The 18,387-nt window shown below is 39.0% G+C and overlaps 2 protein-coding genes across 8 annotated transcripts in view; one reads left to right on the forward strand and one right to left on the reverse strand.

The window, feature by feature from the left end:
• Positions 1 to 3,120, forward strand: part of JAZF1 (JAZF zinc finger 1) — a 285,803-nt gene extending 282,683 nt beyond the window's left edge. For 2 of the 3 annotated variants that reach the window (XM_073333625.1, XM_073333624.1), the window contains exon 5: positions 685 to 3,120. In XM_073333625.1, the coding sequence (XP_073189726.1) occupies positions 685 to 861 (177 nt within the window). In that variant the 3' untranslated portion in view covers positions 862 to 3,120. The remainder of the gene's footprint in view (positions 1 to 684) is intronic. The other variant, XM_073333623.1, reaches the window with a different exon arrangement.
• TAX1BP1 (Tax1 binding protein 1) overlaps positions 2,322 to 18,387 on the reverse strand; it is a 98,078-nt gene continuing 82,012 nt past the window's right edge. For all 5 annotated transcript variants that reach the window (XM_073333618.1, XM_073333619.1, XM_073333617.1 and 2 more), the window contains 2 exons: positions 11,971 to 12,056; positions 2,322 to 11,369 (listed from right to left, as the gene is read on the reverse strand). In XM_073333618.1, coding sequence (XP_073189719.1) covers positions 11,168 to 11,369; positions 11,971 to 12,056 — 288 coding nt within the window. In that variant the 3' untranslated portion in view covers positions 2,322 to 11,167. The remainder of the gene's footprint in view (positions 11,370 to 11,970; positions 12,057 to 18,387) is intronic.

Below are 18,387 nucleotides of genomic sequence, written 5' to 3' on the forward strand. Positions count from 1 at the left end.
GCTTGTGACCCCCACCCCCACAGAATAATCTTGCAACCCTCCAAGGGGTCATGACCCCCAGTTTGAGAACCCCTCCACTATGGCATTGACAAAGGGGCAGCCAAAGACGTGACCGTGGACCATGCCATCCTGCCAATGGCTATACCTCCCAGGGCTGTGGACAGATAGCCTGATTCAGCAGTAAGAGGATGACTAAGGCCTGTTATAACCTTGCCTGGAGTACAGGGCAACATATGACATGTGTGCAGGTCAGTGAACACGGCCACTGAAAACTTCCAGTGCATGGCATGCATGTGCACTCATGTTTGGAATACAAATAGGGACCACACATCCCAAAGAACCTCCGATTACAGGTAAGTAACCTCCTCTTTCTAGCATACCACATACTAATTTTAAAAAGGTTAACCATTTAGTGATAGGTTACTAAGGTAAGTTTGACCCATTAAAATTGTATGCCCTAGTTTGCAGACTATGCCTTCTTAGGGCCCGAGCTCTTAGTCATGTCTTGAATGCATTAGAAGGGAGGGCGTATTTGTACTGTAGCCAACACCTAGAGACAGTTACTAATAATTATGCAATTTTGTCACAACAAGGTTAATAGTCAATTCCGGTTTTTATATCAGGAAGCCAAGCCATTATGTTAGCCCATGTATGACAACCAATATTTCACTCTTTCACCCACAGAATGTGAACGGTATAAAGTACCATGCCAAGAATGGCCACAGAACACAGATCCGTGTACGCAAACCATTCAAATGTCGTTGTGGAAAGAGTTACAAGACAGCTCAGGGCTTGCGGCACCACACAATCAATTTCCATCCCCCAGTGTCTGCTGAGATTATCAGGAAGATGCAGCAATAACATGCTGGTCACAAATGTGCCAAGAAATCCTCACCAGCAGTTGCTGATTTTGAAAACAGCCACCTTTTTCAGGGGAAGCATTCAGCAACCCTTTAAAAAAATGAAATGCATGCTTTAAATTTTTCTGTAATTTTGGAATGATGTATCTTTGTAGAGTTAATGATTTTGTACATTTGCACTTGTAATCATCATACCCATTTTCATTACTTTGATATAAGGTGCTAAAAAAGCTTAGAACACTTTCAGAACACTTTCCCCAAATCAAAACTTAGGGGGTGTTGCATATTTAGTTGTACTGCAGTGTTAATTAGGGGCGTGGAGAGGAAAGCTTGGCACTGACATCGTTTCAAGATTGTAATGTGGTTGAAGATTTTCAACACATCCGTTCGTGTGTGTGTGTAAAACCAAAACAATACCACCATTGTCAAACTGGTTAACATGCCTTACATAATGGAGTTATCGATGGTGTAGCAAGTCTTTTAGGTATTGGAAATATAAATAAGAAAGAATGTTTAACATAATATGCTAAAAATATTTTCATACTTAAATAACATACATAAAAAGGTGTGCTTGCTGTATTTTATATTATCTTGCAAATTCTTTTTTCCCTTTTGAAATGCTGAAAATCTTGCCATTTGAACTAGTAAACAATCACCTTTAGTGTTAGGATTATTACTTTGTTTTTATACAAGATGATGTATTAAGTTCATGCCCATCAAACTTTTGAGGACCAAGATCCCAGGCCAACTAAATATTTTCTCCTGAAATCTACTGTTAGAAAGACACTTCGAAATACTTAAGTGCAAATTTGTGTGTGAGAGAGAAACAATTCTATCTTCATCTCAGATGAAGTTTTAAAGCACTTTGTAGTTCTCTGTTGCCAACAGATTTAATGTTTTATGCGTTGCCAATTCTTGCAACTACAGTACTAACTTATGCCTGTGGTTGCAAATAAAAATTAAAAATTCTAAGCTTCGTTTAAGGAGGGATGTTATTTGTGTTACAGAAATTTCTAGTGACCCTCCTTCACGTTCATTATATTTTGAAATTTTCTTTGTATATTTTTTGCCTCTTATTGTAGATCACTCCATTCCACTTGGAAATGTCTGTTTAGCTTTACAAATCACTTTGCTGAAATATGACATGAGCCTTACTGAAGATGAAGTGCTTCTTGCAGCCAGTGTCAAAGATTGACTTGAAACAAGAGCCATTGTGAAATGACTTGTCTGGACCATACCTGAACATATATTGCTTACAATACCATAATGCCTTGAGCATTCTTCTCTCACAAGTGCTATTCTTTGAAGCTTAGATTAAAAAAACCTATAAAAATTCAGACCTATTTCCCATGAAAACAAATTAAGCGTTTTGAAATGTAGTAAGTAACTTTCCTCTCTTCCTTGTATTTTGCACGAAAGTTCAGACAAATGGGAAACAGACCTCTCCGTTTTTCTAAAACATTAAAAATGAACTTTGAAAGGATGACAATTTTCTGTTAACCAGCTACTGAATCCCTCATAATGAGGTTTTAAAGAAGCATTTGCAAAACCCCCATTTAAACAAATCATTGCCTCAAAGCCTGAAGAGGAGACAGTGTTGTCCGTTCAGTTTAAATGATCCAGACATGAGAATCAACTCGTTGGTGTATTAAAGATCTCATTTGGCTACTTTCTACCTTCTGAACTGTTTTGACAGCAGATCAGGACAGCAAGTATCATTTGGCTCTGCTCTAGTGCAAGAAACTATAGGCTGGTTAAGTTAGTTTAACAGCTAAACAGTCATAAAAAGTTATTGCATGTAAATTCCTTTCAACTATGAAAATGAAATTCCAGTTTCTATTTACCTATTCATTGTGACAGTATTATTAAACAGGTAAAGATGGGACTATTTTGTTATACTGTGTATAGTGAATGTATTGTACTGTGTCTGTGAAAAGTGTGCTTTAAATTATATTTTCATATGTTTTGTTGGGGACAAAGTACATTAAGTTTGAAAGTGACAGAGGTTTGTTTTAGAACTGAAGGCAACTTAATGAATCAAAATTCCTGTCAAGAAAGCTGCTTATAAATGTAAATCAAATCACATTTAAAATAAACTGCCTCTGACCCAAAACAAATATGAATGCTTCATTATTACTTCATTATCTTTAAGAGTGATCAGTTTGATATGCAGACTGATAGTATTTTTATCCAATATTCATTTCCTTTTTTGGCAGTTTCTCAGTGTAATAATTAAAACCAAATGCACCAGAACGTTCGGGCAACCTGTTTAGTTGTCAAATTCTGTGGAATGCTACAAACTATCCTTAATAAAAGCTAAATCAAGATTTTCAAGATGTGCCAGTTTTTAGTTGTAGCCAACAGCTTTCTTCCTGTTGTTTCCCCACACAAAACACTCTCTTCAACATTTTTTTAAAAAAAAGTGAATTCTTCTGAGACTGTTCAATAATGACATCTTTATTCAGAGATTCAAGACTGGCCAGGTAAAGTGTGCATATTCATATCCCCTGTTGGTGCAAAGCAGCCCAGCTTAGGTGGTCTTTGGGGATGGAGGCATGATTTTGAGATAATGGATAATTGTCTGAGGATTTGAAAGGTTAAATAGGAACATGCTGTGGCGGTTTCATCCTGTCTGTGGCCCTGCTTCAGATTGTTCCTGAGGGGACATTTGTGTGAAGAAGGAACTAAGGAACAAGCTGAAGCAGAGATAGAGGAGGGTGCGTAGTGGAGCACCCATAAGGGGGACACATCTCAAAAAACTGCAGTTACTGCACAGCGCGAATAAGTTCCTCTTCTTCTTTGAGTAGCATCCGTATGGGTGCTCCACTCCAGGCGACTTCCACTTAGTAGCCCTAGATAGAGTAGGGAGCTTTGGAATAGAGTCCAGAACTGAAGATAATACTGCAGAACCAAGTGCCACATCAGATCTGACAGCAACGATCAGGGTGTAATGTTTTGAAAACATACATACTGAAGCCCATAAAAGGTCCTACATATTTCAAATATTGGTACATTCTTCAGTAATGCTGTAGATGTTGCCTGTGATCTGGGTGAATGTGCTATCACCTGTTGGTGGGTGGAGATGATCACCTGCAGTATTATAACAAGTGATAATACATGGCTATTGAGCAGAGATTGAAGACCCCGTGGATCTATCTGCAAAAGAAATGAAGAGCCTAGGCGATTTCCTAAATTCCTTGGTCCTAGTTAAATAGAAGACCAATGCCCTTCTTACATCCAAGGTATGTAAACAGGATTCCTATGGAGAAAACTCTAGCTTCGGGAAAAAAACTGGTAGATGAATGGAGTGATTAAGGTAGAACTCTGATAGAACCATAGGTAAGAGTTTTGGGTGTGGATGTAAAGAGACCTTGTCCTTAAAGAACATCATAAAGGAGGAATCTGCCTTTAAGGCTCCAATCTCCCCAATACTATGGATCGATGTGATGGTTACTAAAAGGGCCGTCTTCATAGATAAATGCAACAAAGAACAGGCTGCCATTGTTTCAGAGGTCTCATAAGTTAACTGAGTACTAGGTTGAGGTCCCAGGTCAAGATAGGATTTCTAATCTATGAGTAGAGATGCCCTGAACCCTTAATAAACATAGACGACACCAGATGAGCAAATATAGAGAATACTACTGGAGGATGAAAGGCTGATTTGTGGCCAAATGGACCTTAATGGTACTGATAACCCCACTTTCTTTAGCTCCCACAGATAATCCAGGATGACTGAAAGGATGGCATCAACGACAATACCAATGGAAGAATCTTTCATTTCTGCAAGTAAGTAGCGCTGGTTGATCTTTCTACTATTCAATAACACCTGTTGTACTTCTGTAGAGCAGGAAGATTCTAAACCAATGAACCATTGAGGAGCCATGTTCTGAGGCAGAGAACCGCTAGGTTGGGGTGAAGCACATGACCCGCATTTTCTGACAAGAAATGATGAGTATTCGGGAACTTGAACAACAGTTGAACACCCAGGTGAAGCAGGTAAGGGTACCAATCTTGTCTCAGCCAGGTCAGCACTACACGAATAACTCTAGCTCTATCCTGTCTTGTTCATCACTCTTAGTATCAGCGATGTTGATGGAAACACATAGAACAGATCCTTCTTCCAAAATAGAAGAAAGACATCTCCCAAGGAATGGTGACCCAGAAAAGAGGACACTTCCTGTTCTTAGGGGTGACTAAGAGATCCACCTCTGGCAGTCCTCATTTTAGGAATATGCTACGGATAGGGGACCTTCGATTTTGGTTTTATTTTAATTTTTCCCAGCAATTTATCCATTTATTTTGGAGGACTGAAGGATGGGGGTAAAATATTCAGTAGATTAATGTTTTGATGAATGGAATTCAATGTGGTTTGCTGCAGAACTGAAAAACAATGCCACCTCTGAGTTTAAGAAAACAATATATCTCTAATTCCCAAATAAAATTTGTCATTTGAATAAACAATTTATTGTTGTAGCCTATAAATAATTGGGCCACACCATTTTCAGCACATACACTCAACTTCATCCTTTTCTCCTGTTTTTGTATACTTGGGTATCTAACTCCCATTTGTAATCCTGTGAAAAGTATCTGCTGAGGATATTGGCTGTGGTGCTCTGAATAGCTAGGAAGTAGAGTGCTTAAATCTGGAGCTGATGAGCTATGCACAAGTTCCGTATTTTCATGGCTTCAGCACACACAAAGGGGATCTTATGCCTCTCTGCTTAATACAGAACAGACAAAATAAATCTTCCATCATGACCCTTAGGAAAGATAGAAAATGAAAGCAAGTGTTCCTGACACACCAGAGCTCCAATGGATTGATGTTAGGCTGACCAGATAGCAAGTGTGAAAAATTAGAACAGGGAGTGGGGGGGTAATAGGAGCCTATATAAGAAAAAGCCCCAAATATCGGGACTGTCCCCATAAAATCGGGACATCTGGTCATCCTAATTGATGTGGAAATAGTGCAGGTGGGCACTTCAGGAAATCTGAGTTGTGAGGGTATTGATATGGGCTCGCCACCTCAACTGTGATGCATCTGTTGTTAAAGTCACTGAATGGGCTGGGTGACAGAAAGGAACACCTGTACAGACATGGAGTTGATTCTTCCACCATCTAAGGAGTTCCTCATTTGTAGACTCACCATCACCTGTCTGTCCAAAGTGTGTCTGACTGGAGAATAGGTCATTCTGAGCCAACCCTTGAAGCAGTGGAGACATGGACTTGTGGATTTGGGCACAAAGATGCAAGCTGGCATGTTTCCCAGGAGCTGAAGACCATTCCTTATTGTGGTTTGAGGTCTCCCCTGGATTGCCCATACCAGACTAAGTAAGGTTACAAATCAATCTAAGGGAGGGTAGGCTCAGGCTCTCAATGATTGCAAATATGCCCCTGTAAACTGTATCTTTTTTTTTTTTTACATTCAGTTGCAGATCCAACTCCTGGAACAGACCAAGGACCATCTGGGAGGAAGATAGCACTGTTTTGTAGGAATGGCCCTTTAGTAGCCAGTTGTTGATATATGGGAAGACTAGGATTGCTTCTAGTTGGAGGTAAAAAGCCAAGACTCTTGAGAACATCCTTGGGACCACGAAAAGGCTGAAGGGTAGCACTCAGTATTGGAAATGATCCTGCCCTATAGCGAAGCATAGCTATTTCCTGTGTGATGGGTATATTGTTATATGGAATTATGCATCTTGCCCACTGAAAACCAAACCACCTCCTCTAGAAAAGGAATTATAGCTGCCAGAGCCACCTTCCTGAAACTTTTGAGACTTTACAAACTTGTTTAGAAGCTTTAGATCTAAGATCAGTCTCCACCATGTGTCCTTCTTTGGCACAAGGAAATACTTTTAGTAAAATCCCTTGCCCTTTTGAGGAGAAAAACCTGCTCTATTGCTCCTAATCAAAGAAGAGAGTTCACTTCTTGTCTTAATAAAAGTTTGTAAGAGGGGCCCTGAAGAGGGACAGGGAGAGGAGGTGGAAGGGAGGGGGTGATGTAAAATGGATGGTATAGCCTGATGTTATGACCCACTTGTCTGTAGTGATCTGCCTCCAAGCATGTTGGAAACAGGCATGGCAGTCTCCAAAGGAGGAGGTGGGCTAATGGGCACAGCTATAAATCCAAAGGTTTGAGTGATTTGAACCCTCAAACAACCCATCAAATCTGTTGCTTCAAAGATGGTTAGGTAATCATGCAGGGCTCTTGGGTGGCACTCTGAAATTTTGTCTTTTTCTAAGGGATCGGTAGAACTATGGAACCCAGAAAACTGAGCAGGACATGAGCTCTGGGCACTCTGTGACCTACTAAACCTTTTGCTAGTTGTAGGTGTATATATGCCAAGGGATCATAAAGTAGCTCTGGAATCATTTAGCATGTGCAAGGAGTCAACCATGGTCTCTGAGGATAATTTACAACTGTCAAAAGCTAGGTCCTCCACAGTGTTCTTCTATGCTTCTTTTAGCATCCTGTGAGATGGAGCCATGATGTCTGTGGTGGTGGTTATGCACAGGGCATGTCCCTGGCAGCAGTGTCCATAACATCTAAGGATGCTTCAAGAGCAGTTCTGGCCACCAGATGGCCTGAGATTGTGGGCTAGAACTGCTCTGTGTGTTCGTGTGGCAGATGTTCAATAAAAGCCATGAATCTGTTATTTATAAACTTTTATATTTGGCCATGATTACCTGATAATTTGTGATCTGAATTGCAGGGTTGCTCACAAATAGGCCTTTTACCTTTTCTGATCTTTGTCATGGGGGTAGACTTAGAGAAGTGCTATCCTACGCCTCTCATTTACCACATCTACCATCAGGGAGTGAGGTGGAGTGTGTGAGAACAAAAAGAAAGGGGATCATAATACTTATCTGCCCATTTACATGTGAGCAGACTAGTCGCAGGTGTCTGCCACACCATCTTAGCTGGATCTAAAAGCGTCCCATTGATGGGTAACACCACCCTGGAGGTTGTTGCCGACTGCAAGACATACACCAGTTTGTGCTGTGAATCCTTGTCAAAAAGAATTAAGACTATCAGCTATCTTCTTTATGAGGTCTTGAAATCACCAGCAACCATCAGCCATGGATGGTGGTGGAGGCATAACCACCTCATCTGGAGAGGAGTATGAAATAGATGTTTGAGTGGTGGCCTCCTTGTTCCTGAAATATCTCCTCCTAGGGTGGGGTGGGGTGGGGCAGAGAGGGCTGTACAACTCTGTCTCCTTATCAGATGGTCCCAGTGACCTTTGGGTGGGGGGAGGCGCATATGCACATATCAAAGTGGGGGTAGCATGCAAAGTTTGTTCAATCACCCTTGATAATGAAACCAATCTTCCCTAGGACTTTCAGATAATGTGTTCCTAAAGGGAGATGCTGAAGAACCCTGTACAGAAATAGAAACAGGAGACCAACTGGAAGTCTCCTTCATCTCATCCAAAGGAGGAGCACCTGCAGAAAACAGTGGAGAGTTCTGTGGTACCAGAGTACAGTAGTCTGCAGATCAGGGTCTCAGTACCGAGAGACACTCAGTACGCAGGAGGAAAGGGAACTCCGGTTCGTATGTTATCAAGAAGTCCTTAAGTGTATCTGAACTCCTATGATACCAAATAGGGGATTGGTACTGACATGGTAGCAGAGACCACACTTGCTGAAGCTGATGGTAGGCATACTGAAGTAGATCCCAGTGGCATCTGGTGCTGTTCTTTGCTCAATGTTGAGGGTGCCACATGCATGGGTACTTAACGATGGCTGGCCTGAATGCATAGGTACCAACAGCTGGGCTGAACTTAACTGTGCCAGTCCCAACTGTCTGTTTGCCCTCCTTGCCAGTAGAAGGTGCTGAGGCCTTATTGGAGCTGTCCCTCTCCTTCATGCTGACTTTATGGCCCCATGGTTACTAGAAAAGGAATCCTTCGACTCAATCTTACTGAGGCTGTAATCTCACCAGGGAGCTGGACTTCTTTGGAGCTGGCTCCTTAATGTGAGAATTCACACTCCTCTTTTTGGAAGCCTTCCTTGAAGCCTCTAAAGTCTTCCCTTTCTTAGGGGAAGCCTATACTGAAGTAGAAGGAGTAGGTATCTCTCCGGTGCCAGATGCACTGGGAGGAGGGGCATTGTCTCCTAACCTGACTCAGAACGCTCCTTTAGGCCAACTTCGATCATTAGCAGTCAGTTTAATCTCCCTGTTTTTCCTTGTACAGGACATGAGGGCCAGGAATAAGTTGCATTTCTGGGAGACATGGGCCTCCCCCAAGCAAGAGACACTTTGAGAGGCCACTGCTCACAGGTATAGTCTCTCAGCAGGAGAGGAAATGTTTGAAACCTGGTGAGCCAGGCATGCCCTGCCAGGAAAAAAAAATGTCTCCCCAAGGGGAAAGAGGAGTAATTCTTATCTAACTAGAAGTACACTAACTATAAAAACAATCTTAACCACTATAGAAATATTAGAAAAGCCAAAACACACCCAAGCCAAAACACCCAAGCCCATCTCAGGCTGAGGCAGTTGAGAAGAAACTGAGAACTGTTCATCCTTACACCCTTATATTGCATCGGTATCTGGCATAAGGAGGCATTGGGTGCATGCACAGGCCAAACAGACACTTCTAATTGAAAATCTCCTATCAAGAGGTGAAGAGGTGCATGTGCACCTGAAGCACATCATCCCTTGGGATACTACTCAGAGAAGACACCTTAATTTTTGCAAGACAAAGTTCTACCAGTCCTGAATCTGCTTCAAGACAAACTTGGGTTCTGAGGTTGTTTTCAGACTTTGATAGCCCACACAGCCATAACAAGACTTGCTGTGCCTTTACTAATAATTTTATCTTTAAAATGTGTTCTGTTTATATATATTTTATATACTAGTAAATAAGAATCACATAAGTAGTGTAACAAAATACTGAGCACTGATTTTAGTACAAATTTTCTAAGAAGCCTCGACAGTACTAGTTTTCCTCAATTCTAATTTCCTCAACAGAATTAGAAGACTTAAAAGAAAACATGGAGAACTGACGATGTAGTGGCTGCATACTCAGATGTAATTCGTCCATGACGACCAGCTTTAGTTGGGAAAATCCAATCTCTTATTAAACACTGACCATATAAATGAAAAAGGGAACTACTGACAACACAATTGTTCAGGTCTTCTCTTCTGGAAAAAGCAGCAAATAAGCATTCATGAGAGTAAGTTATCTCTTACTCCAGCTAAGCAACACTTTTTAAAAAGTAAATTACATAATTTACTACTTTAATTGGTTAAAGAAAGGGGGGGAGGGAGAGACCACCACAGACTCCATGAACAATTTTGTCTTTAATGCAACAAGACTACTGTACAACAGGTGAAAAGCAAATTATTTTATCCAAAGGAACAAATTACTTTCTTGCTTTATATAGTACATATTTTAAAGTAATTCTTTAAATATAAAATGTTTTTAGATATACATACTGATAGTTACATATTGGAAAGAATGTGCAAAATTAAGAGGTCAAAGATTTTAAAAACCCTAGTCCAAAAAGAACACAACTCACTATTTGATTCAGTATGAAAACATATTTTCTACTAAATGCAACTGAATGGTAGTGATTTTTAAACAATTATTTTTTAAGCATAACAGTTCCTTTCAATTCATAAAAATATTTCCTTAAAGCATAAATGTACTTTATTTAAAGTTATCCTCTAAGACAAACATTTTATAAGTAAAAGTAAAGTATTTGCCATAAATTAATTTTTTGTTGCAAGCATGTAGTCTCTCAACACATGCAACTACATTACATTTCTGAAGTAGATTAGAAAACTATATTTTCATAGGATAAGTTATGTAATGTTTTGAATCAACATTTATCCAAAGAAATACTTCACAAGATTACTATGAGAAACATCCTTTTATTACACACTAAGTTTTCATATTTAATCATGCTCCAATTATCATGGTCAAGAGAAACCTCCGGTCATTCTGTATAACTGAACAGCACCAAGAAATTGGACTTGGTTTCTGAGGCCAATCACGTTCAAGTTCTCCCTGTGTCCTTACCGTTTTTACTAAACAGGGGAAAAACACAGACACATATACAAGGTGGGTTTTCTTCTTATAGAATATTAGATTAAGAGAGGCTAACCTGACAAATGCTGACAGGCCAAAGATTTACCTTAACTCCAATTACACTGTAGAGTATTGTATACTGAAAGTAGCATTTAGATATCTGCATTAAGTTATATGAAAGCTGCATTCTCTTTTCTATACGTGAACTGCCTGTTGGAGATGTTTTATAAGCTTGACTGCAAAAAACCCCAAACAAAAGTTACTTATACTTATCTAGTCAAAATTTAAAACACTCTGATCAAAGTGTGTCTGCACATGCTTTTCAAAGCCTTGCTGATCATAGTCAGGAGGGAACTGCTCACTGCACATGGGGCACACCTTCCAGTGACTTTCGACATGTTCTTCAAACTTGCTCTGGTCATAGTTAGGCGGAAACATCACTTCACAAAGGGGACACTTCTTGTGCACATCAAAACTTGGGAGAAAGAAAAAAGAAAATGAAACACTTACACAAGGTATCATTGAGTAAAGCTGAGAAATAAAGGTCTGATCCTGTTGCTGCTGAAGTTTATGGGAGTTTTGCTACTGATTTAAATGGGAGCTGGTTTAGCCCTCTAAGTATCCAAGTAACTGTTTTAATTAGAACAGACATTAGCTGAAATGTTCAATACAGTTAAAATAGTTTTATATTGAAATTCCAAAATAACATGGCGTCAAAAAGGTTACATAATTCCAGCTACTACTGAATGCAAAATCTACTGAATGTCTTAATGGCTAAGCAGGTTCTTAGGAAATCATTCTCTCTGCTCATAAATGCTTACTCTGCTCTTAGCAAACATAACACTTTATAAAAGTTCTTAACTTAGGCTCACAATTAGGTCAGCAAGAACAAAAATGTTCATTCATGCACCAAAACTATCATCATGTTCTGTGAAATGAGGCATAATGCCAACAGTCCTCCAAATTGCACATCTAAGAGTAAATTCCCTGGTAACAATGAACACTACTTGGAAGTTCTGAACAGTAACATTTTTTCTTTGAGTTGATGACCGTCCTGAAAGATATGACAAATTTACCTGGAGTCAAAACAAAAACCTGTTCCACGCTCATGTAAGAGAAGACTTGGAGGATCAGGAGCAGAAGGTATAGTCTCATCATCATCCTATGAAAAAATGTGCAGGGTTATTAAAAATATCTGCAAGAAAACGTGTTCTCGCCAACATCTTTAGAGAAAACTTGGGGACTAGATTTTCATCTTTTACTTTGGACCTCCTGAAACACTATTTTTACTGAAATATATAAAAACCAAGAAACTTGTTAATGAATATTAAAAGCTGAACAAACTGTCTTTTGATGATACACTATAAATCTGTGCCAGTCATACTGGAACACTTCTACTAATACATTTATTAAGGAAATACATTGGTCACCTAACTCCAAATGCCTGGGACCATATCAGAACAAAAATCCTACGTTAAACCAAATGCAGGGCACCAGACTATAAGGCGCAATAACATTTTATGAAGGACTAAAATTCAGAAATAAAATTCTAGATAATAGGATGTCAAGTTAGATTCTTAATCTGTCAATCTGAATTTCAGTGGGGAAAAAAAAACCCCATCCATTTAGATTCACATTCTTGCTTCCCAATAGTCCGTTCTGAGTGATCTGTATATGCTCCTATTGCCAGCCAAGCATGTCACACATTTCACACTGCAGTCAGGCACATCAGCTAAATTGCCCTGTTTGGCTGTTTCCCCTCATCAGCTGTCAGTGGTGTCCTCATTTCATGAACACTAACAGCACATAAACAGCTGCAGCAGGCACTGATGGGGATCACTATGCTGATAGACAATCAGGTTTGCCTCAGAGCTTCTATTAAGAGTTAGCCCCAATCAGGTCTGCCACTGGAGAATACACCCAAAAAATCTGTCTGTGATGTGAAACTCAAACTGAATAAGCTGCAGGATAACCCATCCCGGTACTGCGATCCTTAGTTCTGACAGTTTCTTTCTGACAGGTGCAGAAACTAGGGAAGTGCTGTGTTTTGTTTTTTAATCAATCATAATGTCACAAATTTAGGATTTGTTTCCACCACTGCTCTTGTATAACACAGGTGAAGGAAACAAGATACAAAGAAAAACCTTAAGGGAGAAGAAAAGAAAAATTAGAGTTGTGCATGTTTTTGATACTGTATGAAGAACAAGCCTACTACTAATAAACTTGTCTTCTGCATATCCTCTCAGTTCCATTCTGCAAATGGATACAGAAACCAAGAAGCTTTTCTAAGTAAATTCTGCTTATTTATAAAAGCCTCAGCAAAACCTGTAAAACATTCTGGAATCCAATCTCCTAGATCATTTTTCTCCTAATACTCAACACAAGTGTGAACAAAGAAACTAGGAGCCTGATTTTCAAAAATTCATGTACAAAAGCTGTGTGCAACTGCATGTCTACTTTGCACAGACAACTCATACCTACATTCAAATTGCACTGAGTTCTTTATTCTTATTTTTTTAATTACTATGCAGTGTTCTCAAGAAAAGTTAATGGAAACTAGACAGATTTGGAGATTCCTTCCATAGTTTTCTCCTCCTCACTCTCTGAACAGCTGCTTAATTTCAACCATTTAACATTTTCATTAAGCAGCTAGTGGGGCTTACTGCAGCAGATGCTAGAGACAGACATGTTTTCCTATATAACATTCTTGCCTAGCACCTGCAGTAGAGGGGCATACGGATTGTAAAAGCACTATTTGTTCCTTTTGTCATCAATGAACAGAGTTTAATTATTAATAGAGAAAAACTACTGGTTAATATCTAAAAAGTGTTTCAACATTACATAGTAAAAGGTTGTTATTGCTGAAAACACACACAGGGTATGTCTTCACTACCCGCCGGATCAGCGGGCAGCAATCGATCCAGTGGGGATCGATTTATAGCGTCTAGTCTAGACCAGACACGATAAATCAACCCCCGAGCGCTCTCCCGTCAACTCCTGTACTCCAGCACTGTGAGAGGCACAGGCAGAATCAACGAGGGAATGGCAGCAGTCAACTCACCACGGTGAAGACACCACAGTAAGTCGATCTAAGTACGTCGACTTCAACTATGTTATTCACATAGCTGAAGTTGCGTAACTTATATCTATTTCCCCCCACCCCAGTGTAGACCAGAGCACAAACATACACACAGACACAAACAAATGTGAGGAAATCATGTTCTGAGCAAATCAGAACTGTTCCACATTACAGTTTAAATATTTACCATGAGAAAATAAAAACAATTTCTCTACACATGCATATTTATACGGCAAATATATACCTAGTTTAATTTAAATCCCTTAAAACTGAGTTCCTTTATAATCCTTTCATTTTTATAGCTAGAAGGCCATTTCTTGGACACTTGGCATTATTTCACTGGCTCTGTTAAAGTATTCTAGATAGTGAAGCAGATGGCACTTCCCCCTAGCAATAGGGCTCTTCAATAGAGCTGGTCAAAAAAATTTTGTTCCAACAGTTTTCCATCAGTAAATGCAGTTTCGACAAAACTGCAGTTTTTCGCCAAAATATATACATTGACAAAACTTTGGTATTTTTTAAAATTGGAAAATAACATTTTGAAAAATGTCAAAATACCCCCTTTTGAAATTAAAGGCTTTGATTGTTGGTTTCAAAATGACTTTGTTTTCAAATTCACTTTACATACGCATGTGCGCGCACGCACTAAAGAAAGAAAGAAAGAAAAAGAAAGAAAGGGCTGAAAGCAAACAAAATGTTTCAAGTGACTCAAAACACTGTTTTCAGAATTTAATTTTGTGAAAAATTCTAAATTTTTGCTATTTATCCTGATTTGGCATTAAATGTTTTTCAAAATATCGATTTTTTTCACAGAACAGAAAATCTGTTTTGTGATCAGTTCTGCTCCTATATTCCCTCTCTTCCATGCTTACATATATTCTTTGTTTAGTGCAGAGCACCAAACCAGAAAACATGCTCAGAAGCTATGAATCATAGTCACACTGTTACTCTATTTGACTTCTTAGGGTCAGCAATCAGAATTTACCAGTAATAAATATTAATTCAAAATGTCCTTAGCAGAAAGTACTAAAGATGAAGGAGTTAATTACTACCAGCTGTATGTTAACAATTATAGATGAGCAAAGAGACCCCCCACCTTCATCATTCCAGTTACACAAATTATAGTTAATGCTATCTACTTTAGAAAGGTTTCAGAGTAGCAGCCGTGTTAGTCTGTATTCACAAAAAGAATAGGAGTACTTCTGGCACCTTAGAGACTAACCAATTTATTTGAGCATAAGCTTTCGTGAGCTATCCCTATCTCATTGCTTACATAAATTGGAAGGTGTATAATGAATGAGGCAGGAAGAGAAAAGATAGTCTTATGGTTATGGGTGTTCACTGACACCCTGGAGAACTGGATTCTGCCTCTGTTTTGGCCAAAGTCCCTATGTCATGTTGGGCTAATCACTTAAGTAAAAATTTTCACAGGTGGCCACTTATTGTTCCTTATTTTCTGGGTGCCCAACCAGATTTACAAACATGCTAAGCAACATACACTGTGAGTATGCATCCAATGAAGTGAGCTGTAGCTCACAAAAGCTTATGCTCAAATAAATTGGTTAGTCTCTAAGGTACCACAAGTACTCCTTTTCTTTTTACTTTAGAAAGAGCACTTGTGCAGTCCTGAAAGGAATCGTTAATGTGCTTACTATTAAAGCATAACTGTCTGTAAAGAAGCATTAGATAATTACTGAGAGGATTTATTATTACACACAAAGCTTGGTGTACCATAAATTCTACTATGTTTTTTTAATATCACAAAAGAAAAACCAATTATACTTGTAAATATATATCCAGCAAACATTAAAATATATAGAATAGTGCATACTGAATATGTATGCTCTGCACCACGTATTAATTACTCGTAAAGCTAGCCAATGCCTCCTGTTCAATTGTGGAAGCTGTATCAGTGAACAGTGGATTGTGCCTTAGGTTCAGCTTCACTGCATGTGCATTTCTGCCCTATTAACACATCCCACAGAAAACTAGATTTTATCAGAATTAACAAATTATAATCTTTATATTGAGGGTTCACCTGGTTTAAAGAATTCCTTGAACACATCAACATTTACTCTCCACAGTATATAAAATTTTGCTTCAGCATTTGTTTTACATTTCTCTATCTAGTAATTATGAATTTTGCTCTTGAGTTCTCGACCTTATAGGTCATTGATCATTACTCAAGTTAACAGTTCTCTATATTTTCTTGTGCTGTTTATTTTTGCTGTCTGTATTACTAATTAGGGCTGTCGATTAATCACAATGTTAAACAACAGAATACCAACTGAAATTTATTAAATATTTTGGATGTTTTTCTACATTCTCAAATAAATTGATTTATATTACAACACAGAATACCAAGTGTACAGTGCTCACTTTATTTTTTATTACAAATATTTGCACTGTAAAAACGATAAATGAAAAGAAACTGTATGCTATGTAACAACATTAAGGCACTCAATAAAAGCTGGCATGCTTGACAGTCCATCTCAGGCTGAAGGCAACTGTGAAGGATCTGAGGGCAATTCACCTGCACAGCCCTATATATCCTCAGTGTGTAGGGTGCACGTATGGGCTGAGTGATCACTGCTAACAAATCTCCAATTAAAGGCGCTGGGGCACATGCGCATGTGAAGCGGAGCACTCAAAGGGATACAACCTGAAGAAGAATTAAGATTCTCTATTTGAGGATTTTACCTCATACTCTGAGGCCATTTCCACAATCATTTTCATTTCAAAATACTACAGAATCAAATTGTCCTGAATGTTGACCTGTAGAGAATCAACTATTAACCAAGACATACTAAAAAGAGAATGAACATGTTCTCTAGTGTTATCTTCTTTCTTGGAGTAATTTGGAACAATGGAAAAATGTAACAAGTGTCCCATCTAATCTAATATCCTGATCCCAATAACTGCCTAAATCAGGCGTAGGCCAAAAGCCCATAATGCACCTGACTGAACCGTGGAATACACACAGGAATGGAAAGTTCACAGTAATTTAGTTCCCAATTTCTCCCAGCCAATGTAATTGAAGATGCCTCTTTTAGCCATATAAATTATAATAATTTATACTGAGTTGTAAGGCATGCATAGCACGTTACAACTGGTCACTATCCCATGGATAAACAATTCTTGCCCAAAAGCATTCAGAGACTAAAAGCACAAATGAGTGGAATACAGTTCAATTCACAATACAGAAAGTGTCAGACAGTAATCACTGGAGGACATACCCTCACTGTCACTGGAATGTACATGCCACCCTTTTTAAAAAAAAATTTAATGAACTATTTATCCCCCACATAACTTGTCACAAGTTCCACTGTGCATAAACTATTTCTCTAATTTGTTTTACATGTTATCTTTTATGTGCATTGTCCTTTTTTTATTATTACTGTGGAAGATGATACAAGTAAATGAGTGGGTTTGTGGGTTTTGTATGACCTGCTAAGGAGCAGGTGGATGAGGAATGCTAAATCCAAAAGGTCAAAAAAAGTATGAGTCACTCCCATAGTCCAAAACAGGATTGGGGCCTCATTGTGTTTGGTGCTTTGCACACACTCATAAAAGCCTGGTGGTCCCAGAGAGCTTTACAGATCGTTAACATGTGACAGTAAATTGAACAATACTGATCCTGTGCTGACTGCTGAGGAGGTCACATCTATTCACCCTTACAACTGGTGACTATACTAGTCATTTGTGCTTTGCACAAAAGGACTGAAATAAATGTGTGTGTTTTCCCTCAGCCCCTCCTATCCTGAGCAGATGTCCTGCCTCACTCTGTGCAGTCAAGTCTGCATCTTTGTGATCAGCCAGTCTGGGCTCCAAGGCAGCTCTTCCTCATCAGCGGCTAAACAGAGCTTCTCCTTGCAGATCCCTGATCTGGAGAAGTGGCAGCAAGGAGAAGATTGGCAGGTAGAGGAGGGTATTTTGACTAGTTGAGGTGGAAAGGCCGTTTTGGACGCATTCCAGAAAAAAGTCCTGACAATTTCTGGTGGCCACAAATTCTCATCTTGCTACCCACATACCTACTGTGACTAACAACATTCTTCAGGAAGTTACTCTGAGCACACTGCAAGCTGGGATCAGTTCTACATTTCCTAAATAAGACTAACCAACTATATCATTAATAAAAATCTCTTGTATCTTGCACTCTTCTTATATCTACATGCCTCTAGGAATGATTTCCTCTCTCAGGATGTCTAACAATTATATTCTAATAAATTTGTTAGTCTCTAAGGTGCCACAAGTACTCCTGTTCTTTTTGCGGACACAGACTAACAGGGCTGCTACTCTGAAACCTGTAATTATATTCTTGTCACTCTTACTTAGTAACTTAGCACCAACTGTCGGTCCTAGAACAATTTGTTATAAAGGTCTATGTCAAGAGCAGACTCTCTTGTATGTGCCA

Source organism: Lepidochelys kempii, chromosome 2 (assembly GCF_965140265.1).
Source record: "Lepidochelys kempii isolate rLepKem1 chromosome 2, rLepKem1.hap2, whole genome shotgun sequence".
Classification (NCBI taxonomy): Eukaryota; Metazoa; Chordata; order Testudines; family Cheloniidae; genus Lepidochelys; species Lepidochelys kempii.